The sequence below is a fragment of the Gambusia affinis genome, linkage group LG08 (genome assembly GCF_019740435.1).
Source record: "Gambusia affinis linkage group LG08, SWU_Gaff_1.0, whole genome shotgun sequence".
In the NCBI taxonomy this organism is placed as follows: Eukaryota; Metazoa; Chordata; class Actinopteri; order Cyprinodontiformes; family Poeciliidae; genus Gambusia; species Gambusia affinis.
The window spans coordinates 22,663,775-22,687,864 of NC_057875.1; the positions used below are offsets into that span (position 1 = coordinate 22,663,775).

The 24,090-nt window shown below is 42.7% G+C and overlaps 1 protein-coding gene across 2 annotated transcripts in view; it reads left to right on the forward strand.

The window, feature by feature from the left end:
* The window catches only part of wnt7bb (wingless-type MMTV integration site family, member 7Bb), a 44,773-nt gene that overhangs the window by 13,428 nt on the left and 7,255 nt on the right, over positions 1-24,090 (forward strand). For both annotated transcript variants that reach the window (XM_044124900.1, XM_044124899.1), the window contains exons 2-3: positions 1,064-1,290; positions 23,230-23,501. In XM_044124900.1, the coding sequence (XP_043980835.1) occupies positions 1,064-1,290; positions 23,230-23,501 (499 nt within the window). The remainder of the gene's footprint in view (positions 1-1,063; positions 1,291-23,229; positions 23,502-24,090) is intronic.

Sequence of the window (24,090 nt, forward strand, 5' to 3'; positions counted from 1 at the left end):
TTTATGTGGGTTTTGTGTGAAACAAAGGGCTGGGGGGTGGGGGGGTGTAAAAGCATCTCATGTGCTACGTACGGAGAATGTGTGATGCTGTGGGCCAGTGTTTCTCCCAAAGGAAGCTGGAAACTCATCAAACTGGAACCGTTTAAAGGTTTTGTTTTGCAACTTTCACCTTCTTTTTGAGCTTTACATCATGTTATTATCTTATCCCCTCATCATAAGCATATCTGGAGTGTTGTCTTGATTCTTTCATGCATGTTTGAGAAATCCTTTAATCTCCCATGGCAACCACTCAGCTGGACAGAACGCCTGGGTGGACCTAGCTCCGCCTCTTTGAGGACGAAGCTCCAGGTCAGAGCTCCAGTTTTTGAGCTTCAGCATCACAGACCAGCCTTCTCCTACAACTTTACCCCTCCGCTCCTTCAGACTAGCCAGCAGGAATTAGGAGGAACTGTGCATTTGCTGATCTCCTTCTCATCGCATTGCTGTTAAAACATTGTTAAAGGGGAGCCATGTTGTGATGGCAGAGGCGAAGGCGGAGCTTCAGAAAGAGGAGGAGCAGGAGTTTTTAAAGAGACAGTAACCCAATTTTAAGGTGTTAAATGACAAAAGCTAGTGTTCTATTGAGTCATATTTCACATATTCAGCATTTTATTAATAACAGCCAGATGTAACATAGTTACTTGATTGTGCTATAAATTGATTCTATGTGGCTGGGAAATCTCTACTTCTTCCCCCTTAAGACAAGAAGACGTTTGAAAGAGGGACAGAGCTGGAATTGAGTTAGCATTGGGTTTTTTAGGAGGTCTTTTGGTCTGATACGTTTTCTCAAATAAACATAAAAGTGGGTCGACCTTCTTGCACATCTATCAAACATAAATCCTGTAATCTCTCTTTGCTTCTAGAATAAATTTAGTGTGTCAAATTACACTTCTATGATGAAAGATGAACGTATTTCAATGTTATTTACAGATATTTACTAGAGGTGTAAGCATGTCTTCAAGGTTTATGCACCAGCCTCTGTTTGTGCGTCTGTTTCATGTGTGTGTTTCTCTTACTCCGGCAGGGCCCTGTCCTCGGTTGTGGCTCTGGGTGCCAACATCATCTGCAACAAGATTCCGGGGCTGGCACCTCGCCAGCGGGCCATCTGCCAGAGCCGCCCAGACGCCATCATTGTTGTGGGCGAAGGCGCCCAAATGGGCATCAATGAGTGCCAGTACCAGTTCCGGTATGGACGCTGGAACTGTTCGGCGCTCGGAGAGAGGACGGTCTTCGGTCAGGAGCTTCGAGTAGGTCAGTCTGAGTTCTTTCACCGCAGGGAAAAGGGCACAGTGTGTGTGTGCGTGTGTTGACGCACGTATAGGGCTGACCATTTGGAGCGCTGACATTTATTTTTACAGAGGAATTAAATTTTGGGGACACCTGGCTTCTTTCCTGAGGAAGCTTAATCTTATTCAGAAATGGGATCAATTTAGATTTGTGAAGAAGGAGAGGCAGTGTAATAAATCTGGGCAAAAAGATTTCAATATACCCCTGTTTGATCTCGCACCTCTTATTTACTATTTACATCCTCCAGCTAGCTCAGGAAACAACACGTAACACGAGTAGTTACCATAGCTACGCAGATGTTGTCCAGCCGTTCACTGCAATGTCACTAAGAATCTATGAACCTATTCAAGCACCGAGCAGATGATTCACTCCTGAACATTCAGAGACACATAAAGACAGTTACAAAGTCGGCCTTCCGACACCTGGAGAACATTTCCAGGTTTAAAGGAATAACTTAACAGCAGGATCTGGAGAAACTTATACGTGCGTTTATCTTTACTTCCATTGATTGCTATAGCGCCCTCACAGGTCCCAAGAAAAAAAAAAAGAAATCCACCGCCGCTGCTCACATTCTCTCTGAAACCAGGAAGACAGAACACATGGGCCCAGTTCTGAAGACCTTGCACTGGCTCCTTGAATAGATGTTTTTTTTATATTTTTTTTTTAGGCTTTTGCTGGTCCATAAATCTGAATGGCTTGGCACTGAAATACATTAAATATCTGTTGTCGTTACACCAACTTTCCAGACCGCTCGGATCTTCTGGGTCGAGTCTACTCGGCACACTCAGAGCCGGATCCAAACATGGAGAAGCAGCAGTTAGTTTTTATACTTCACTAATCCCGAACAATAAATAATAACTGGAGTATACATAAATTTTTTATGGTCTTTACCCCAGTATTTTACGATTTTTGATGATTGCGATGATATCATTTGATAAAATATGCTTGTTGTTTTATGTTTGCAGCATGTAAAGCATCTTGAGTCGCCCACTGCTGAAACGTGCAGTACAAATCCATTTTTCTTGCCTCGGTAGGTTTGAGGTTGTGCCGCAGGGTTTCCATTTTGAGCTGATTAATTGAACGGAGCTCTGCGGGTTGCTTAAAGTTTGGGAAATTGCTTTATGACCTAACTCTGCTTGAACCCTATAAGTCGTAAATGTAGCGGCGACGATCCAGCCAAATTTGCAGTAGCGGAACTCCGCTACACTGAAAAATCCCAACGGTTCCTGAAAGGAAAGACGTCCAGCCAATATCGGATTATTACGGTAATTTCATCCCCGCCGTAGCAGGGAGTGTCGGAAAATGGCGAAAATAACTCGCTAGATATTGACAGTTCCAGCTGTTATAGACAAATGGTCAAATATATATTTCCTCACAGGAAATTTAAAGAACTGCGTACAGTTTAAATATGCAAAAATATCCATGTGGAGATTTGAAGTTTAGGACATAAAGGGTTAAATTTCTCCTCATATTTATATCTAGTTGGGGATGCTGCTTGAGGTCAAAACAGGCAGGTGGGAGTTTCTCTTACTGTTCACATGATTTTGGACGAATGTAGGCCACACTTTTCAGTTTTTAGCCTTTAAAAATATATAATATATGACATTCTGTCCTACTTTACAAGGACACACAACGTCGTTGTTGTATCACACAAACGTACAATAAAGAAAAACTGCAGCTTGTGGTTGTTATGTGGTATGAATACTTTTGCAAAGCTGGCTATTGACTGAACCGCTTTAGCTACCAATAATGTAGTCTGAAAATTGAAATGCGCTTGTCTTATTTACACAGAGAGAGAGAGAAAAAGCTGCATAATGCATGCCATCATATTGTCTTGATTTTATGAAGTATCTGAAACATTTGGTACCAGTCCCCAGCCCGCTGAACCCAATGACATGTGTCTTTAAAGGTGCCAAACCCCAAGCTGCGCGCATCACGCAGCTTAAAACTTAAACCAGCAACACCCAATCATTTTTGACTCTTTTTTTTTTTTCTCCTTTCACCAAAAGCGTCCCGTACTGCCGATTTGATCCGGCCTCAGTCAGCTCTGCTTTCTGTTGACGGAGTTTCTGCTCCTGTTGGCGTTTCCAGCGCGCCGCCGCCTTTCGCCGGCGGGCCAGCGGCGGCGTCCTGGAAAAGCTACACACACACACACACACACACACGCACGCACACACACAGAGACGTCCTAATGGAGAAATTGTTCGGTTGAAAAATGATATCTCAAATGAGGGGGCGGCTAACGGTGTTATTGCAGACGAGTCACGCTGAGCCGGAATTAGACGGACACATCTGTTGTTAATCGAGTTAAATTGGTTGTGTCCGTTCCTGGCCGCTCTGTGAGGGAAGAAGGTGCAAAGCGTACAGGAATGTAGGCTTAGAGCTGGGAAGTAGTAAAATGTGTAAGTGTGATTTTGTTGTCCGCATTATTTGTATTTCAGATTTCCATGTAATATGTTTTTTTTTTTTTTTTGTGGCTATCCTGTTGGTTTGACGGTGCATATAATTCAGTTGGTTTTCTCTTTAGGGCTAGTTAATTAACTTTAGCTTTCTTGACAAACGAACCAGGTTAGAGTTAGCATCAGCAGGCTAACTGCACTCCCCCTTCACCTGCTTTTTGGTCTGGAGCATCTTATATATTCAGATGTATTGTTTGTGGGGGGTTTTTTCCTCCCTTTTGTGCATTTAGCAAAAGTATAAATGACCCACTCAGTAATTTAAGTTTCCCGTTTGGGTAAAGGCTGCTGCTCTTCCTGCTGGTTGTGTCCTGGTGCCTTAAGAAGACATTTAGAGTTCAATTTAAAATGCGGTGATTAGTCAGAGATCAGGCGTTGACATGTCATTTAGTTTTTATTAAACATTTGGGGTCACAAGTGTTGATTTTTATGTTTTTAGTTTAGTTGTTTTCTTCTTTACCTTTGATAAATACCCATCTGAAATACACGTATACAGATAGTTTTATCTCACTGTCTAACATTAAATCACACCACAATTTTATCGTATAAATACGTTCAAATTTGGTAAATTTAATTGGAATTGTAGCGTATTTAAATGATAAGATTCCAGAATTTTATTGCATTTATATGGTTAAAGTCAGTATACATTGAATTTTACTGTATAAATACAATAAACTTCTGTAATTTTATCATTTAAATGTACAAAAATTCCAACAATACTTACTGAATTTTAACGTATTTTTATGATAAATTTCTGGGGAAACCACAGCTGCCGAGGTTTTAAATTGGAGACGTTTTTTGTTTTTGTTTTTCAGTGTGTACTTCACAACGTGGACCGTGTTCTCGGGGTTGTGAATTCACCATCCCCCCCCCAAAGAATCCGTCATTATGTCAAAGCACTTCCACTTTAGTTTCATGGCTTCCAAAATTTAAAGCTTTTGCATTTACAAGCTGAAGTCTCTCCGTCTTCATGCTGGTTTTCGATCAAACATTTTCCGTACCATGAGCGACCTTTCAGCCGACGTCGGCACAAGTCTCATTTTGCTGTGAACTATCCGGAAGGTGTTTTGCTTTGGTTTTAGGGTTGATTCACATAATTTGAAACGCATCCATTATCAATATTACAGCTGGACGTTTGGAGTTCTAATTATTTAAAATGATTTAAAACGGATTCACAGGGATCTGAAACTGGTACTCCGGGATGAACCAGACTTGTGGAGTTCTCCTCCTGATATCTTGACTGATTTGTTTGCTTCACTGTTTGACGTCATGGAAAGAAAGAAAAGAAAATCCAGAGTGTTTCAGGCATTGCTTTAAAATACATTCTCCATTTAACTCTGTTGTTGCGTCAGGATCTTGCCGTGCAAATAGAGGTAATTTTAATGATCCTCACCGACATAAAACAGGAAATGTTTAGTCTACTTATTATTGCTTAGTGCGTCTGCTGGTTTTGATTCCACATTTCCTAATTGTTGTGTTTATTTCGATGATTTTAAGCGTATTTATTTTCCAAATTTCCCATAAGTCATTCACCAGGTTTTCTGCCAGGAAGTCATTTATAAACCACCCTGAGTTCATAATGTCCATTTTATTCTAATATTTATCAGCGCTTTGTTACAAATACCTCATGTGGTCGTTTAAATGATTAGTGCTGTTTCTCTCTGCAACCGTTTGCGTTTGAGGTATGAAAATTTATTATTTTGTTTTTTTTATGTTTTCTCGTAATTATCATTCGGAAACGGATTGTGAAAATCTTGCTTCGTCTTTTTTTTTTTTTTTTTTTTTCCTTCCACTTCCCAGCGATGCGCTACGTTTGTGTTGGTCTAAAAATCCCATTAAAATACATGGAAGTTTGCGGTTGTGGAAAAAAGGTCGGCGAATACTCTCGCGTGTCATCATAGGAAACTGCGTAAGCCGCAGCAGCTGCAGGGCTGCAGCGTAGCGCGGGTGCAATCAGGAGAAATTAAATGAACATTTTCTACAAGCGCCCCACATTTTTCGAGAGGCGTAGACTGCATTCCCGGTTGTTTTGACATATTAATCTTCGGTGGCTCACGGCCGGAGATGCACTCAGGTTTCTGTAGCCGCGTTTGTGCAGATCGTAGACCCTTTGGCGTACGAAGTTATAGAGCACAGTCCTTCATTAAGGTCTTCCTGTTGTGTCTGCTGATGTTGGGAACATCATCGTCATCACAGTGAAGCTAAGGAGTGAAAACCTCTTCCCGTTTTTGGAGATCCAGGCTTAGTTCTGGACTCTTAGAGATGAATTTTTCTCTTATTTTTTTTTTGTGGAGAAAGAGAGAAAGAGAGAGACCAGCGGACCACAACTGCTTTGCATTCTCTCAGTGCGCCGCCCGCTCTTGGAGGCGGTTCTGGAGCCGCTCCACAGCGTTACAGGGAGGCACGCATTAATAGCTGGGTTATTTGGCGAAATACGAGGTATTTTGATTAGGAAGAGATTAATTTCAGTGCCTTTATTACCCTCAAACTTTCCCACATTTTGTCACATTATAACCAAAGCCCTTTTATGTGTTTCATTGGGATTTTATTGGATCTTCCAACACAAATTGTTGAGCGGAAGAAAAGGGAGAAATGGTTTTTGTATTATTGAAAAGCATGAAATGTGAGGCTTGCGTCTGTTCAGCCCTCTCAGTCAATAATTTGTGGATTTGCATTTTTCTGCGATTGCGTTTGTTTTCCATAGGTTGTGCATTTGATAACCAATGGACTTTCTTATTATTTTGAACATCATTTAGTTCAGCCAGATCGAAGGCAGAGCTTCTGCGAACATCATATTTCGAGTCGGACTCTCAATTTGATTTTGGTCTCAACTTTGACTAGGCCATAATAACGCGCTACCATTTTCCTTATTGTAACAAAGGAGCGTCCAACATTAGTCATTAAGATCCCATCATGTTTTAAATGGATCGCTGCTCCAACACAGCAGACTCAAATGGTTGTCACTGAGTTTTCCCCAGAGCTTCTAGTCACATATTTGTTTAGTTCAGGTGAGGTAAACCAATGAAACATGAAAAAGACCTTAATCCACGAGGACTCATTTTGGAGTTGTAGCTCTGGCCATGTTCATTCTTTCACGATCGTCCTGTTTTAAGCACCATCTGACCAGAGCTGATCTTCCCAAATGTTTGCCGTTGTTGCAAACGCTGCGTGGAACTACTGATGGCTCTAGTTTAACAACGGCTTTCTTCTCGCCACCTTTCTGACAAAGGGCTCGTTTGTGGACTTATACTATTAGCAGTTGCCATGTCAACAAGTTGCTCCACCTGTCTGCTTAGGTGAATGGCCGTGTCTTTTTAGTTTTCCATGTGTGTCGCCCTCCAAAGCATGGAATAATGCCGCGATATAAATCTCTCCGTAACGTTTTCTTCCTGACTTGTCTGCTGATTTTTGTCTCAAAAGTTCCTTAGGCGTCAAGTGTCTTCTAAAGACAATTGGTTGCACTGTTTTCTTTTGATATGGTATAATCAAAGTTACTGAGATCGATACAAATTCATATTTTTACTCATTTGGAAAAGTGAATTGAATTGCCAGGTATCCTCTCCCTCACACTTCAGATTCGTTAACTACCTTCATGTTCGGCATAAAGTCGCACAAAAATGTCGAACGGGTGATCGGGGTTATTCGTTTTAATGTTTTAATCACAACTTTACATCAGGTAAACCTATACAAAACATCTAATCGATGCCTCTGCTCTGTCTCAGTCCCTAATATTATTTTCTCTGGCTGGCAAACTGGAAAATCAACAGCGTGAAGTTTTATTGGATTGACAACATGGAGTCTAAGAGGATCTCTTTGTCCTGTGCAACAACTCGCGTTCGTTTCCTCGCCCTGCCGCCACGGCGCTGGCGGCTTTGAGGAAATGTGGCTCGAGTTATCCCGCCGCTGAAAGAGATTGACCTTATTGAGCGATTTGCAGACCACGACGAACTAATAACAGAATTATAGCCAAATCCATCAGCCAGTCAGGGTGAACAGAAAGCATCAAGTGAATTATTTTTAATTGTTTTTATTATTTTAATGGTTCTATCTCCCTCTATTTGTTGGTGGGGATCTTTTTGCAAAAGCTTCATTTGAGTCTGCAGAACAATCCCATCACGGATTTAACATTGTTAGACTCTAAGGGACATTATCAAATTGTTAGATGTGTTTTGTGATTTTTTCCCTCTCCTTATGGGAAAGCCTGGTCCTGTGAGTCGCAGTACATTCCTCCGGCTAACCACCTGTAATAGAGATGGCCTTCACTTAAAAGACCTGCCTCTGAACACCTTACGGCTCTTTTCAGCGCACTTGAAGTCGGCGATTAGAGCTTGAAAGTGGACACCTTTCAACGGCTACACTCAGCATCAAAGGCCAACACTGGACCCCTTGTCACAAAGCGGCCTGCTCCCATTACTCCCTGTTTGGCTTTCCAGCCAGTTTGTCACCATCCCGACTCTTTCTTCTTCTTCTTCTTCTTCGTCTTCTTTTCTTTTCTTTTCTTTTTTTTTTATCTGAAAGGGATTCTTGTTGTGCTGGCAGTGAAATATGACAAAAGTTAAATCATCCCGCCTCTGGCTCGTTGCGCAAGAGCAGATGAAGAAGTTGGACGCGAATGGAACGATTTGTATCGAAAAACAAAGGTTTTTCTAAACTCCTTTCAAACGGGGAGGAGTTAAAATCATGAAATTAAAAAGCCAGGATGTTATAACCAACAATTACACCACAGCAGTTACACTTTGTGACTTATGTAGAGTCTCTACGTTACGGTGTAACAATGGAAAAAAAAAAAAAAAAAACTTGATGGATTTTGCTAAAAAAAAAACAACTTCAGTGTTGGCTCTTTTAGTTTGGGAAAGACAAGACAGACGCAGAGGAGATGTCGGGATTACAACCCGGTGTTTTACAGTCGTAATTTATATTACTGCGATTCCTCTCTGAAATGAATAAAAAGAAATTAGGAGGAGGAATGAAATAATAAAACCTTCTGCTTTCACTGCATCTCCCTGATGGAGCACAAACCAGGACAAACGGTGTGTTGCTTCATTTCAGTTTTATAGTGATTCATGATAAACATTCCTTTGTTTTTGTTTGTATCTTGAACAAAAACACTGGAAAAAAAATAATAATAATGCTAAGTTACTAACTTATGCTACTGACCTCCTTATTTGACTCGTTGCTTCAGGCGTGTTGAAGCAAAGACATCCAAAAGTTGCAGGACTGGATATGAAGACTCCTGAAATAGAAATGTGAACTGTTTCTAGTTTAAATTGACTAATAACATCAGAAAAAGTGACTTTTCTGAAGAGGTTTTTCTTTTGGTATGTCCAGGTTTTTTCCAGAGTGGCCGCTTGGAGTTTCTGAACGAACACTTGGGATTAACGCCTGTCTGTATAAACTTCAAAAGACTGTAATCCCGAAATCTTTCATCGTACAGTCACCGGTGAGGCCTCTAGTGAAATGCGATACCTCGCGGATTAACGATCCTTATCCAGATTCACAGACGGCATTACTAAAGTTTAGGAAGTGATGCATAAAGAAAATAAGAAGCTCATTTTGTCCTATTGTTCTTGACAAAAAAGAGTCAGGAGGAGTTGCATGTAAAAAAAATAAATAAATGCTTATATATTTGTATAAAATATCAAACTATTTATTTGGTTTTTGTTGTTGTTGGAACTACACTCCAAAACAAAATACCACAAAAGTACAAGTTGAAAAACTGTACTAACCCTCCCCAAAAAACAACAGCAGACAGGTAAAGAAGAAACTCTCCTCTGTTCTCTCAAACATGCATTTATTTTCTTGATTTTGCTGATATTTCACAGCTGAATGACATATTACCAAACCGTAGAGCTACATAAGTTTCTACTCGCTGCTAACGGATGACATCCTCTCCTTCTTAGTCCTTTCTGCCAACTTCATCAAACTCTTTGCTTCGGCCTCAAAGTCAGCATTAAGGTACAAATTATGTTCATTAAAGGTAGTTTTTTTTAAAAAAGAGGACAGTTAGGACAGAGATTTGAACATTTCCATCGTCTCGTTTAGCGCCGCCTTCTTGCTCTTGATAATTTTTCCTCCCCCCTCCCCGTCAGGAGTTCAGAGCGTTGGTGACGACAGAGGCAAATTCACCTGCCAGCACCGCAGGGCTCCGCGGGCCGAAGCGGCACCTAGTCAGATGAAGGATGCTGAAGTCAGCAGGCTCATTGAAAACCACTTGTGTGGAAAGAACTCCCAGACAGGCACGTACTTGGTAGGAAGCTGGAGAGTACAGGCTCCTCAAGGCACAGGAAGGTCAACTTAGAGCAGATAGTGCCAGACATAAATCAGGATTGGCTTTTGTTCCCAAATGTCAGGAAGGGAATGCTTGAACCGGCGACGGGGTTAACAGAGGTGTGAGGGTGTTTCTGCTTGGTAACATGGCTTTGTGATACCAAATTTACATTCAAGGTATTGAAGATTCCTCCTGAAGTCTGAGAACAGGCATGTTACGTTTCTGGAAGTACTAACTTAACTAAGACACGGCTTCTCTCAAGACGGGAAGAGGTGGAGTTCTGGCTCCAGGTTTGGGGCTCTTCAATAAGCACAGGAGAAGAGTTGGGTAGTAACTGCTTTCAGGAGTATTTTACTATGCTTTCCTTTTTACTTCAGTAACTTCATGATGAAGTATCGGTACACCTTCTTGAGTAAACAGTCTGGACACTCTGCCCAGAGTGAGTAACTTCACTGAATGAGAAAGCAGCTTGTTTCAGCTGAAAAGCCACCATATTCCGACACGCAGCTGCTGTTTTTGTTAAAGGTTCGTAAGTTTTACATTGAAAGAAATGGATTTGTAAAAATGTTTCTGTCATTTTGTAATTATGTTAATCTTATGAATTACTTTCATTTTGGTTGGTGAAATCCCAACATCTCCACATGTCACTTTGAAAGTATGAAATGATCGATGTTTGGATAACTTACTCAGTGCTTGAGCAAACACGTTTTTACTCTCACTCAAGTCATTTCTTGGATGGCTACTTTTTACTCTTGACTTGATTACAATTTTTAGGCGCTCTTCCCATCTCTGCAGAGGAGTTTGAGTACTTCAGTGTGTTGTCAGGTTTACGGGGATGAAGAAACAGCCATGAAGCATGCCTCTTAGTTTACCCGTTGCATGAAACCTTCATACAACCTTCTAAGGCGGCTGGACTTTAACTTTCCCCCTTTGGCAACACGTCCCGGTGAAAGGAGACAACCCAGGAATGCGTCGGGATCCCCTATAATGAGTGGATAAGACGAGGCTTATGGGCGAATGGATGGAATAAAGTGACCTTAAGAGTGAGCGTGTGCATGCATGATTATGGCTTTGGTTGCAGAAATGCAAGTGGAAGCTCTGTTCACCACCTCTGGCCTGTTGAGACGAGAACGAGCCTCACGAGACCCTGAATTGGTTAAAGAAAAGAAAGGAAAAAAAAGCTGGACGGATTTGCTCTAAATTATGTATGATAATTAATAGTTCGTTTACGTTTTAATCAATCAATCGATCCATAAAGTTTCTTTGTATGGCATATTTTAACAACAAGATGACTGGAAGGGCTTTACATCATAAGAATACACACACACACACAAAAAAAACAAAAAAAACATGATGCGGTCGAAAATTTGAGAAAGCAGCAACAAACATTACATTTTGTCGAGTGCCGTCATCAGAATCATCAATACTTATATGTGCTGGTCAATGTTCCAGTGATTATGGGTCAAAAGCAACTGTAAACAGGTTTTATTTATCCTCGGCCAATAACTTGGGTTGAAGTGCTTTCCAAGTCGAGAATGGACAGGACAAAGAAAATATGTGGCGTAATGTTTGTATTTGCAGAATTTATTCCCCATCTCATTGCCTAAAGCTTGCATCCATCCATTGTGAACTTTTGTACTGAGAGCTTTATATGTATGTATTGGAAAAGCGAGCCTGGAGGGGTTCAGACGTTCGACTCGAACAATGTGTAGGAAGCCCGTGTGCGCCGCGGTACACGGCCTTGGTCTGAGGACGACAAAAAAGCCTCGCAGATAATAAATGCGCTGGCCGAGCTCCTTCCACTTCTCGGAATCGACACACGGTCCATTGTGGTGAAACCGTATCCCGGCAGAATGCAGAGAGCACAACGGCTCGGTCCAGCCGAGAGGCTAATAATGAGCGGCCGAGGAAACCCACTCCAATGGCCGTGTGGTTCCGTGCGTGCTTTGTTCCCTCGTTTAGACAAAACTCCCAAGCTGAAATATTTACTCAGAGCCCGGCCGTTTTCTCCTTATAAATCAGCTGCGTTTAAGAAATGCCCAAAAAAAAACAAGAAAAAAAACACGCAAGTGGAAAATTATCAAAAGGATAAACTCTCGCTGCTGGTTGGTCAGTGTAACTGGAGCCACGGCTACAATCAAACCTGTTATTATTCAAATGATGAATTGATTGAGAAGTGAAATGAATCTAGAAGAGCAGTTGCGTCTCACCTTGTTTGAGAGGGAAGCTCCGCGGTAGAGTCTCTCTTTAACAAACGATACAGATACAGTGTTTGACATATGAGCCTAATCAGTTGACAGTGAGTGTTATGTGCAGGAGTTAGCTTAATAACGACAGTCCAGGAATCATTCTTCACAACTGGAGGGGGGTTTCAAGAACGCACAAGTGGATACTCTGACTCGACTCCCTAAAATCCCATCAATCTTCCCACTGTTGGGAGTTTCCCTCTTTCCCTCCCTCCATTTCTGGGATTTCTTTCACTCTGCAGGCAAGTTGCGCTTATCAGTTGGGAAACGTAATGATTCACCCGATTCTGTTATTTCCCCCCCCCCAGGGTTGACAAACAAGAAAAACCGTCACGAGCCGGATCGTTCGCAAACGCGCTGACTCGTTTGTTTACAGCTGAGCTACCAGCTGAAAGTGCAGATTCACTCCCATGCCTTGCCAAGCGCTTGACACCATGCGGATAACAGCGTGGAAATGACGCGTGCATTGTGTTATGGTGGAACGGTGGGGGATTAAAGGCCTATTTTTCAGCTCATCATCATGTGGGTAGCGGTAATCCTCCCTGCCCTCCTCCATGCGAGTCCAGAGAAAACAGTGTGACGGTATGGAGGGGTGTGTGTGTGTGTGTGTGTGTGTGTGTGTGTGTGTGTGTCAGGGTAGGATCCCCCCACCGTAGATACAGTAAGGGTAATCATGGTTTAGTAAAGGTCACCGCTCGCTAGGGGTGGGAATTTATCGGATCGTTTATCATTTATTGTGATAAATTTCTCGTCATGATAAGAAATTTTTATTTATTTTTTTTGCCGTTGTCAAAATAAATTCCAACTAATGACTTTTAAATAACTGAAAACCGCCCGTGTTGTTGATATTGTCCTCAGAGTATCAATAATTATAAACAAAAATATATGACTAAATTTAGTTTGCAGTTTAGTTGGTACAAATTACACGTCTTTATGTTACTGGTTTCCTAAAGAAGCGTATTAGAAATGGGAATGTTTTTCCAAGAGCAGTATTTGTGTTTTTGGGGTTCTGATTTCTGCGTCCTGCAGTCACAGCCAGATAGTAAAAAAAAAGGTTCTTACTAGTCCGTCACTTTTATCGCTGTCACAATATTACTACAAAATACCACGATAAAACTTTAAATTCATATTTGCTCTGCCCAGCCACTTCACCTTTTCCTCCTCAATCAATCAATCGGGTTTATTTGTATTTTTACGATGCACTTTGAACAGCCTTGTTGCTAAATGTGCGATACGAAGACACCACACAGTCAACAACTGTGAAAACCAGTAAAGTTGCGTTTTGCCAAGCTCCTCCGTTACGGATCAAAATGTCGTCGATGTGCTTGTGTTTGGGGTGCGGCCTCTTGCTCATTTATCAATTCTGTCTCCTTGCCGGTTAGTGTGGGTGTGTCTGGAGCAGAGATCCCACTGAATTCTCTCAAACCCACCCACTGTTTGTCTACAAACCCCCCACCACCACCTCCACCTCCCCTGGTGCTCGTTGTGGACGCTGGTCCTCCAGGGGTTTGGCCGGGGATCTCTCTCCTGTCAGTGCATGCGTCGTTTTGCCCTACCCGGCCCCGCGGTGGGCGCTGTGTTATCGGCAGAATCTGTGTCCGTCTGAGTCCGCCGGTGACACAGACAGATGCGGGAGGAAACAGGATGCGGGAGGATCAAGCGTAATCTCGCAGCGCGCTTTGTCTCGCACAATCCCAGGCCGATCGGTGTGTTCTCTGCATGCTGGACGCCTACCAACAATCACATCGCTGCTAGCCTCTTTAGCCGAGCGGGGAAGAGTTAGCCGGTCTGGGGAAAGGAGACACTTGCAGGATGCAGAGAGTCTTTTAGCAGAGATGGTTGATTGATTGAGAAATGTACCTTGTCTTCTTGCTACAACCTCAAACGTCAATGTATTTTATTTGGATTTCACGTGATACGCCAACTGAGAGTAGAGCATAATTTCGAAGTAGAAGGAAGATGATAAGTTGCTTTCAAAATTTGGCATTCATCAGTATTCAGTCTTCCCATCAAGTACTGCAGAAGCCTGTTAATCACCGACTTATCCAAGTCTGGTGTGTCTGCAGAACAAGGGAAAGACTTAAAACTGTCCTATAGAGTCAGAGCCGTACAGGCCAAGACACTTTCGGTAACTCTGGAGGAGCTGCAGAGATCCACACTTGGTGGTAGAATCTGTAAGCAAGACAGCTCGTTATGCACTATACAAATGTGGCCTTTATGGAAGAGAAACAAGAAGAAAGTCATTCATGACAGTCTATTTTCTTTAGCAAAATCCATTATGAGGACTTACTGAAGAAGGTGCTCTGAATACATAAAATAAAAACTGAATGTTTTAGCTGAAATGGAAAAGCTGGGTGTTGTTATAGCTGAATTGTGCTAGTGGAGACAAAGTGATGAGGAAGTTCTGTGGGATCGACATGCAGCCAGAACTGCAACGATTACCGTAAACCAGACGTGCCAAAGTCCACCAACTTTTTGATACGTTGCTTCCTGAAGCACCACTGAGATTAAAGTCCTCCTGCGGAGCTGAATGACACATTGACGAGGAAATTCAGCCATTTTATTCAGCTGTGCTGGAGCAGATTCATTCCAAGGTAAAGGGATAGAAGCTCTTGAGGACTTGACTTGGACGCCTGAAGCATCTGAGAAGCTAATACGGCAAAAGGCGGTTCTAAAACTGCAGAGGCAAAGGAAGCCGACTACAAATGATTGTCACACTTTTCAGATTTTCAGACCAAAGTCTTATTTTTGCTCCATGTCACAACTATGTGCTACTTCCTGTCATGTACCTTTGGATTTCATCTTAGCTTCGTGCGTATTGTCTGTATTTAGTTCTGTTTTCCCAGAACTATTTGCAACTATCCCATGTTTCTGTAGTGTAATTCCCTGAGCTCCACTCAAGCCGCCATTCATTTCTGATTGACTACATTCACCTGGCTTACACGCCACAGCCACACCTCCACCTCCACCTCCACCACGCTCTCTGGTTTCTCTGGTTTATGGCGGCTCTCTTGTCCTAAAGTCTTTTTTTTTTTTTCCATTGTTGAATCCAATTTTCTGCTCTCCATCGTCCTACCCTACGCTGTCACGTTGCCAGCAGGCGCCCTCAACAAGCTTCACGCATGACACTATCACATAAAGTCCCTATAAAACACACAGCCGTTTGCGGTAGGAGCGTGAGAAAATAAGTTGGACCATATTTTGGTGGAGCATATGGAAATTTCAGCTCTGGAGACCCGTTTTGTAATGAGGAAGGAAACATGTAATCAGCGGGGGTATTTGACTGGCTGATTATAGTGATAATGATAAATGCATCTTCAGCTGTATGTCTCAGTAAATATGTTTTGTTTTTTTGACAAAGACGAAGTGAAGTCGAACGGGATCAAAACGGAGGAAAATCCTCAACATTCACCTCACTTGAACCTGATAATTGCCCCCGCGTAGCCCCTCATTTTTCCAGATCCGAGCAGGTGAGGTCCTGATTCGGTGTCATTATTAGGATGAAAGCAGGGAGGGAGCGACGGGAGAAGGATTTGTGCTTGTTTTAGCAAGTCTGAGCGTTCAGTCAGAAGGATTTATATCCACCTCGGGGAGCTCAGAGAAGAAAAAGGATGCTTTTGAAAAATCTTTTCTGCCAGCACAATTTTCTATGCCTGGGAGACAGCTTACTTAAACTCTCAGCGTTTTAATACTCTACCGCCAATGCTGAATACTCTCATAATTGGGTTAGCTTTACTGCTTAAAGCCCTCTTCATTACATGAATCAAACCGGGGGGGGGGATTGGGGTGGTGGGACCCATCGGTGAGAGGCAGCGCCAGAGCGTGCCACTTCCTCGTCTCGCCGTTGCGAGTTCTGAGGGGAATGTGGAGCCCGGTTCTGGTAAAACAATATTATTTTATTGTACAGGAACATGGCTGTGCTAATTCCTCAAGCTGAAAAACCTCACAGACCACAACTGTGTCTATAATTTGCTGGGAGCATATGTTCATAGCAACGGTACATAAAGCGGAACGGAAAACAGTAGTGGAGAGGGCCGCAGTCAGTTCAGTGATTGGTATACAAAGCTCGGGGTTTTCCTCCAGCTTTCCTTCCCTTTCTCGGGGCCCCGGAGACACACTTCCAGGGTCGGCTTGGCTTCGGTCGCAGCCTATTTTCGGTGCTTTCGGTGTCACAACTTTATGCTCTCGCTCCTCTTTTCTTCTGCTCATTATCATATTCATATTTACTCAGCTGCTTTGCTCGAGTTTTCTGTGTACCGTTTAGTTTTGGGGGTGGAGACGTCCGAGTCGATTCTAACCGGACGAAAAGAAAATGACGACGCACTGACCCCTCCCTCTTACAGATTCCTGCTGTCTACACTTTCTTGTCGCACTTAAAAGCTGCAGACGGTTGAACTGATTCTAATATCAGATAAATATGAAGTGAGCCCTTTTCAAATATATTCACTTTTTAGACAAAGCTTCCCAAACCAATGTGACTAAAGCTGAAAAACTGCGTTCCAGCATCTTTAGTGGCAACAACTGCTGTCTGATACAAGATTCAGTCATTTTACTGACCCGCAACCCGGAACCGCACAGCATTCTGGGGGATGTAGGCAGAGCAAAGCTGCTCAGCCTCTCTCAGGCAGCTAACTGTGAGGAGTTAGCTGGCTGTCAGCTAAGCTAGCTGCAGCTAGCATCAACTGACTCACTCATTCTTTGGTTACCTAGCAACAGCCTTGTTGAGTAACTCGCGCAGCAGCAGTTTAAGTTTCAGCCTCAACTGCTTAAAAATAGATAAAGCAACGTTGTGGAGGGAAAACTGATAAAACAGGAAAGGTCAAAGGTTAAAACAGCTAATCAATAATTATCGTGATATGTTAATCAGTCATATCATCTTCAGCAGATGTGTCTTTGACTTTGACTAGGATCTTCAAAAACTCCTCTCATTGTGTTGCTTTGGCAGATTACATTACTTTATTGACACAATTTATTATAGAAAATGTATATATCTGTGAGCTTATTTTACATTTTGAGCTTTTTTTTTTAACCTTTTAAGTGGCATTCTTTAGCTTTTCGTTACCCAAGGAAGCGCGTCTCCACCATGCATATGACAAACGTTGAACCCGAACCTGAACTTCAGTAGTGCAGTTTCTGACGCGCGTCAGATTTATTTAGGTCGGGTTACGTTTGTCCAATACGGAAACTTCTCTGAAGATCGGAAACATCCGATTTAAAAATAAAGCGAAGAAACTAATCTCTGTTTTCATTTGGGAAACACTTTCATGACTGGGATCCATTCAGACGTGGTCAGTGTAAAGACTCTTGACCACCAGCAGGTGACACTTTCCCCTTTGTTCTCCTTTGTGGTGTCGTTTGTCTGCGACAGGATCTTCTTGTTCCTAACGGGCGTGAGGCCCAGCTGTGCCGCGGTCCGGCTGAGAGGTCTTAGTCTTACGCAACCCGGGCCTCCTGTGTCCTCGGGGTGTGAGTGCATGTCTGGGAAGAGTGGACTTCACAAAGCTTTCCCCTTCACTGCCCCACCACAAACAGGCCCGGCTTGTGCAGAAAGGCCATTCAGCTGCACTGCTAGACTCTGTTTTTCCACGCATCCGTGTGTGTGTGTGTTTCTCTGTTGCAAGGCTTTCAACTGTATTTCTCTTCAGTCTTTTCTTTTACCTATATATATATATATATATATATATATATATATATATATATATATTCTTCTCCGGTTCTTATTTTATGTTATTCTTTACTGCTTCTTTTTATATTCTGTCATAGTTCGTCCAGCTGCTTTCTGTTTGTGACCCACCATGTATCGTAACTTTGCTCTGCGGTTCATCTCTGATGTTGAGTTGAACGACAGCAAAGATGAGCTCAGATTTACAGCTTTGCAAATTAGTCGCTGCATCTGCAAAAATGACAGATTCTCGTTCAGATTTAGGGCTGGAGTTTGACTAGGCCAGTCTAAAGCATGCATGTGTTTGACCATCTCCAGTCTCCGGAGCCGTGCTTTTCCTGCTCCTACACGCCTCTGTCCCTCCTTTAAACTCATCGTTGTCTTTCTCCGTGGCCTGTCTGCTGTGTGTCTTGTTCTCCGTGGTTCTGTTTGCTCTAATGCTCCTTAACAACCCCCCCCCCCCAGGCCTCCGCAGAACAGCTGTACCTCTTCTCAGAATAAATTACTCACAGGTGAACTCGTTTTGCTCCGTGAGGCGGTTGGTGGCACTCGATCTTACTTAATGGTATCGAGGTGAAAGAAGTTGACTGGAAAAAAAAAATACACTTTACACTTGTAAGACTTTAATCAGTAAAAAAAAAAAAAAAAAGAAGAAGAGTTTATATTGCTACCTGGTCTTTTCTGTAACCACACACTGGATACACTGCAGCTCCTCCGCAACTTGTAAAGTCAGATCAATAGGTTGTTTCTTTTTTTTTTAACTCCTTTAACTCGACAGTTTTCATGTTTCAGTGTTTGTTTGAGCTGCACGCCTTTCTTTGCGCTCGCGCAACCTGAATAGTGACAATTGGAGTCAAATTTCAGGACCAGCTGTGCTGAGAAGGAGGGTGGAGGTGAACTGTTCCTACATCTAAGTTGATGGATCAGATGGATAAGAATGGATGTCACAGGTTTTTTGTTTTTTCCAGATTTTCTTTGTAAACATCCATAAACCCAATCCCAATTTCTTTTAATAATCATGCGGTGCTTTGCGGCCGTCCGTCACATAAAAGTCCCAGCGCGACAACGTCGACGTTTGAGCTCGTGACGCGGCAGAATGGGGAAAAGCCTTCGGCCGGCACGGCCTCGCCGCGTAGTGGCGTACGGACGCGAAAAACCGCCGCGTGTTTTGCTCGCCTCTCCACAGCCAAGCCTTTGTCCAAATCCCACCAGTATATCTTTTTTCCTTGTCCTCTCCTGTCAGCAGCACGGCGCAGCCTCGGTCTGTGATCAGCGGACAAACCAAGGCCTGTTGAGGTCAGCGGCTGTGTTAACATCATCCAGCTTATGCTACACCAGCGCTGCCTGCGCAGTATTGCTGGTTGTAAATCTCCCGTGCTGTGTCATATTCAATGCTTCCCTCCGTCTCTAAACACAGATCGCCGTTTCAGCGGCCAGCCGCTACATCCTTATATATAAATATATTTCTTTGTGTGTGTGTGTGTGTGTGTCTTGGTTCCGACAGACGGTTGAAAAAAAAAAAAAAAAAAAAGAAAAACAAAAACATGTCGGGCATCTCAGCAGGGGCCGGTTTCCAAAGTGATGTGGGTGTTTAATGTGAAGGCCAAAATCAGACTGACTCAGTATCCTTCAGTTCATTTTAGTTTGTTTTTGTTTGTTTGTTTTTGGTTTTAGTTTGGTTTTTTTTTTGCTACTGACTTGGTGGAATACAACAGGATACGTTTTGGTTGTTTATAACCTCCTCCACCACATTTTGGGGAGAAGTAATGCTGATCTGCTTCGCCTCCCTTCTTGGCTACCGGAGCAGACACTTGCCACTAAACTCCATTAGACATCTGGTTTAATATAGCCCCCATTCTTCTCTCCTGGATGTTTCCAAATGCACTGAGGTTTCTCCAGTCAGGCCAACTTTCCACTGGCAGCCAGCGAGGCTATCCCAGGGTGGTTCCTGCTGGAGGCCTGTCAGAACGTTTGGGGCTCAGGCTCTTTAGGGATTTTCGATGCCCTAATGGGTGCGTTTTAGCTCCGGCCAATCCGGGCATCAGCTTCTGATTCCTACAGGCTTTACGGGAGTAAAGTGCAGAGTGATTAGTCTAACGCTCGACTCATTTGACAAGTCAAAGCCAGCAAATTCCACTTGTGAAGTTATTGACTTTCTTTGACCGGAAAGGTTTTCCGACCCCAGACCCGTCGGGAGGAGAGGGAAAAACCTCAACAACCTCATCATCATGCGTTTTCCCCCCGTGAACGGCGGAGCCCGACGGGCCCGGAAATGTGCCGGGGGAACCACCCTTTCTCTGGAAACTACCTTTGTCCTGTTTTAAACATTACAGTGTCACGCTGTTTGTGCATCTATGTACAAAATGCCTTTTAAACAGTGGATGTGTGTCAGGGTGGAGGCCAGTCACTCTGCGGTCCGTGCATGTACATATATGTGTGTGTGCGTGTGTGTGTGTGTGTGTGTGAGGTAGGGACAGAAGAACATTACCCACAAGCTGGTGGGGCACAGCTCCTAGCATGCTAACCAAAAAAAGCAAGCGGTGGTGAGTCAGTCACCTCTGGGCAAAACCTGTGGCCACGGTATTAGCTGCAGAGTGCCAGTCCCAGGATGGGAAATTAACAGCAGCTTTGGGTGAAAACATGTTGGAGAGTTGAGAGAAGAAGAAAAAAAAATAAATTACCCCCGGGTCCCGAATGAGAGGTGTAAAAAGCCCATCTGTGGAGGAAATCAGCTGTAAAACAGCTGCAAACGGCATCATAAATGCACTATAATTAGCAGTACATAAAAATAAATTAGTTTTTTTATTTAAGAGTCTCATAAAACATGGTACAAAAGGCAAAATAATCACCAAAAGGAAGTTAACGTTCAACCTTGGTTTAAATCAGTCTGCAGTGATGTTTAGTAACTTCCTCCAACTTAACATTTGTAGAGTTTTTTTTAAATATGAGGGGGGTAAAAAAGATGCAGCAGTTTTTTTTTTCTTTCATTTCTCTCTTACGGTTAGATTTTTCTTTTTAAAGTTCGTACATTTTCTGCAGCTGCAGGGAATGAAGAATGTAATTCACGCGTTTCCATGGATACCGTTTTTTTTGTTTTGGGTGATACACTTGCATCATTTGAACCCCTAAATGAAGTGTTGAAAGCTTTCGCTTTGTGCCGCTAAGCATGAACATCTTTCATTATTAACGAGTGGTGATATTAGTCAGTAATCAGTTACCACTCACTTTGTCTTCAACTACTTCCTGCTCATGGTAAACATGGCGTTAAGACCCCAAAGTTCAGAGTTTGCTTTATGAATGCTCTCAGGGTAGGATGGATCCGTCATGTTTGTTTTGTTTTTTGTCATGGCTGAAATCCAGCCTGCAGATTGTCGCCCCAGATTCCTCATCTCGGTTGTTTTGCAGGTGTAGCTCACGTTCTGTCTGATCGTTCTGGTTGTAACCGGTGGTTACCTGGGCTACTATAACCTTTCTGTAATGTTGGACCAATCGGTACTTCTGACATCAGCAAATGTTTATTTATTTTTTTTGTTGATCATCTGATGTTCTCACATGACATTCAAAAGTCATTTAACTCCCCGCTCTGAAAGTGTGCAGATGGCTAATCGCGTTGAGTCGCTGCCATGCGATTGGCTGATTGGAACCTCGTCTCCCACGGTAACAAAGTGTCACCACTGTGCTCCTGAATCCAGGTTTTCAGTGCTCGCTCAGGAACACGCATGTTCTACTCCGCTCCTCTGAAAACCATCTTAAGAAAAGCAAATTGTCACAGAGAGTTTGGGTTGTGAAAATTCAGAAACAATTTACCAAGGCTAATGCTAACAACGGCAACGAAGCACAAGGCAGCCGGGGCTGCAGCTGACATTGTTTTTACAATTACTCCATAAAACCTGATCATCAATCGATTAATCGGATGTAACAAAATTACTTTGAACCAACTAAAGCTGAAGATGTACCACTTGAGGAGTTCTGAGTGGAACATATTTCAAGATTTGTTTTTGTCTTCTGTATATATATACATTTATATACAGTTTTATATTAATATCTGCTCTGTTTGTGTTGTTCTTGTTAAACAAATGGCTTTTTTCTGAGTCTGTATACTCCAGTAAACGATTAATTGTTCACTAAATTAGTTCATGATTATTTCAATAATTAATTAATGATTCCTTGTGGCTACATCTGCGCTCAAGTTGCACAGATATGTCAAAAGATGTCGCGACAACAAGAAAAATTATTTATTTATTTCACTGCCCCTTTTAAAATTACAGCTGGTTCACAACAAAGAAACATTTGCAGCTTTCAGTTCTGAGCTTTTAAACATTGGTTGGATGTTTAAAATTTTTAAAACTTAACCGCATACCGAGACCTTTCTGCAGAAGTCAGATTTCTAAAGGCACCACAGAAGAAGATGGAGGGACGGATAGACGGCAGCAGCTTTTAAAGAATTAGAATCGTTAAGCCTGAACATCCGTTTATTCTGACACACTGCTCCCCTTTTCCACCAGAACCGGAGACCTGCTTAAATCAAAGCAGGTCTCAGTACAAAGTCTTTCCCTTTGTACTGGAAATGTATATATATATATATATATATATATATATATATATATATATATATATATATATATATATATATATATATATATATATATATATATATATATATATATATATATATATACATTTTAAACTGACGGCAGTGGGGCCAAAACGCAAACCTGGATTAGCCCGACTTTTCCACCACCATTAATACCGGCCCCAGCAAATCCAGCCGCCACTATTAACACGTGAACACCTCGTCACGGTTGGACGTGACGGAGCGATTCCTCCCCGTAAACGAGGCATGCGTCAGTGAGGCAGCGGGGACCCGCAGCCCCCGGGCCGTTGTGCAGTGTGGGCAGCAGAACAAGGTGCTCCTGCGGAGGAATTCAGCACTTTGGACAGCACCGAAAAAATCTCTCCCCACTCTGGGATTCTGACGCTGCGCTCTCTCCGGGCCGGGTCCGAGGACGCTGCGGTCAGGAATGTAGCCGTATTGGTACCAAGGTGCAGGAGGGAAGCTGGCGACCCATTAGGACGATGCCCCGAGTTTAGAATCTGCTCTACTCAGAATTACCTTCAAGAAAAGGCATTTCGACTAACTATATATACATTTTTTTTCCCACTTTTTGTTAATCTCCAGAATATTTGCTTTAAAAAAAAAAAAAAAGACTCCTTTCTTATTTTTTATCCTTTTTTCCCTTTTCTAAAAACAATCTACTGTCTTTCCCTCAGGCAGTCGGGAAGCAGCTTTCACCTATGCCATCACGGCGGCGGGGGTGGCCCACGCCATCACGGCCGCCTGCAGCCAGGGCAACCTGAGCCAGTGCGGCTGCGACCGGGAGAAGCAGGGCTACTACAACCAGGAGGAAGGCTGGAAGTGGGGCGGCTGCTCGGCCGACATCAAATACGGCATCGAGTTCTCGCGGCGCTTCGTGGACGCCCGGGAGATCAAAAAGACGCCCCGCCGCCTGATGAACTTGCACAACAATGAGGCAGGCAGAAAGGTAACGGGACCGCTTTCCCAGAACCTCCCGACGCTCGAAAAGAAAAATGCTTTCTTTTTTTTTTTTTTTTCTTTTAAACGAGAATCAACAATTCACGTTTTCCTGCACTCGCTTTTTGGGTTTAGTAATTAGCAAAAAAAAAAAAAAAAAAGCGCAGCTGAGCTTGAACTCTCAATGGGACTTTCTGATCCGTGCGTCATCTCCTCAGGTCTTATTTGACCGCTTTTATTTTGACGAGGACACTCCTCAAGAACAATGCAGCTTAAAAAAATGTTAAAAAACAACAGATAGAAAAGGGCTGAATCTTCAACCACAAGATCTTTAAATTAAATGACTAGTAAGCTTCTCAGTTAGTACAAAAAAAAACAAAATGGTCAGATGAAAAAGTGAGGCAAGCGCTGTGATGTGGAAGTATATTGTAGTAACGCAGATCTGGACTTTGACTGGGCCATTTCATTGCAGTTTTCAAATGATTTGACATTTATTGATAAAGAAGCAAAATCCCAACGATACGGACAGCATGAGGGGATTTTAAACATTAGTCAGAGCCCTCATCAAAAAAATTCATCGCAATAAATGAGAAATGAAG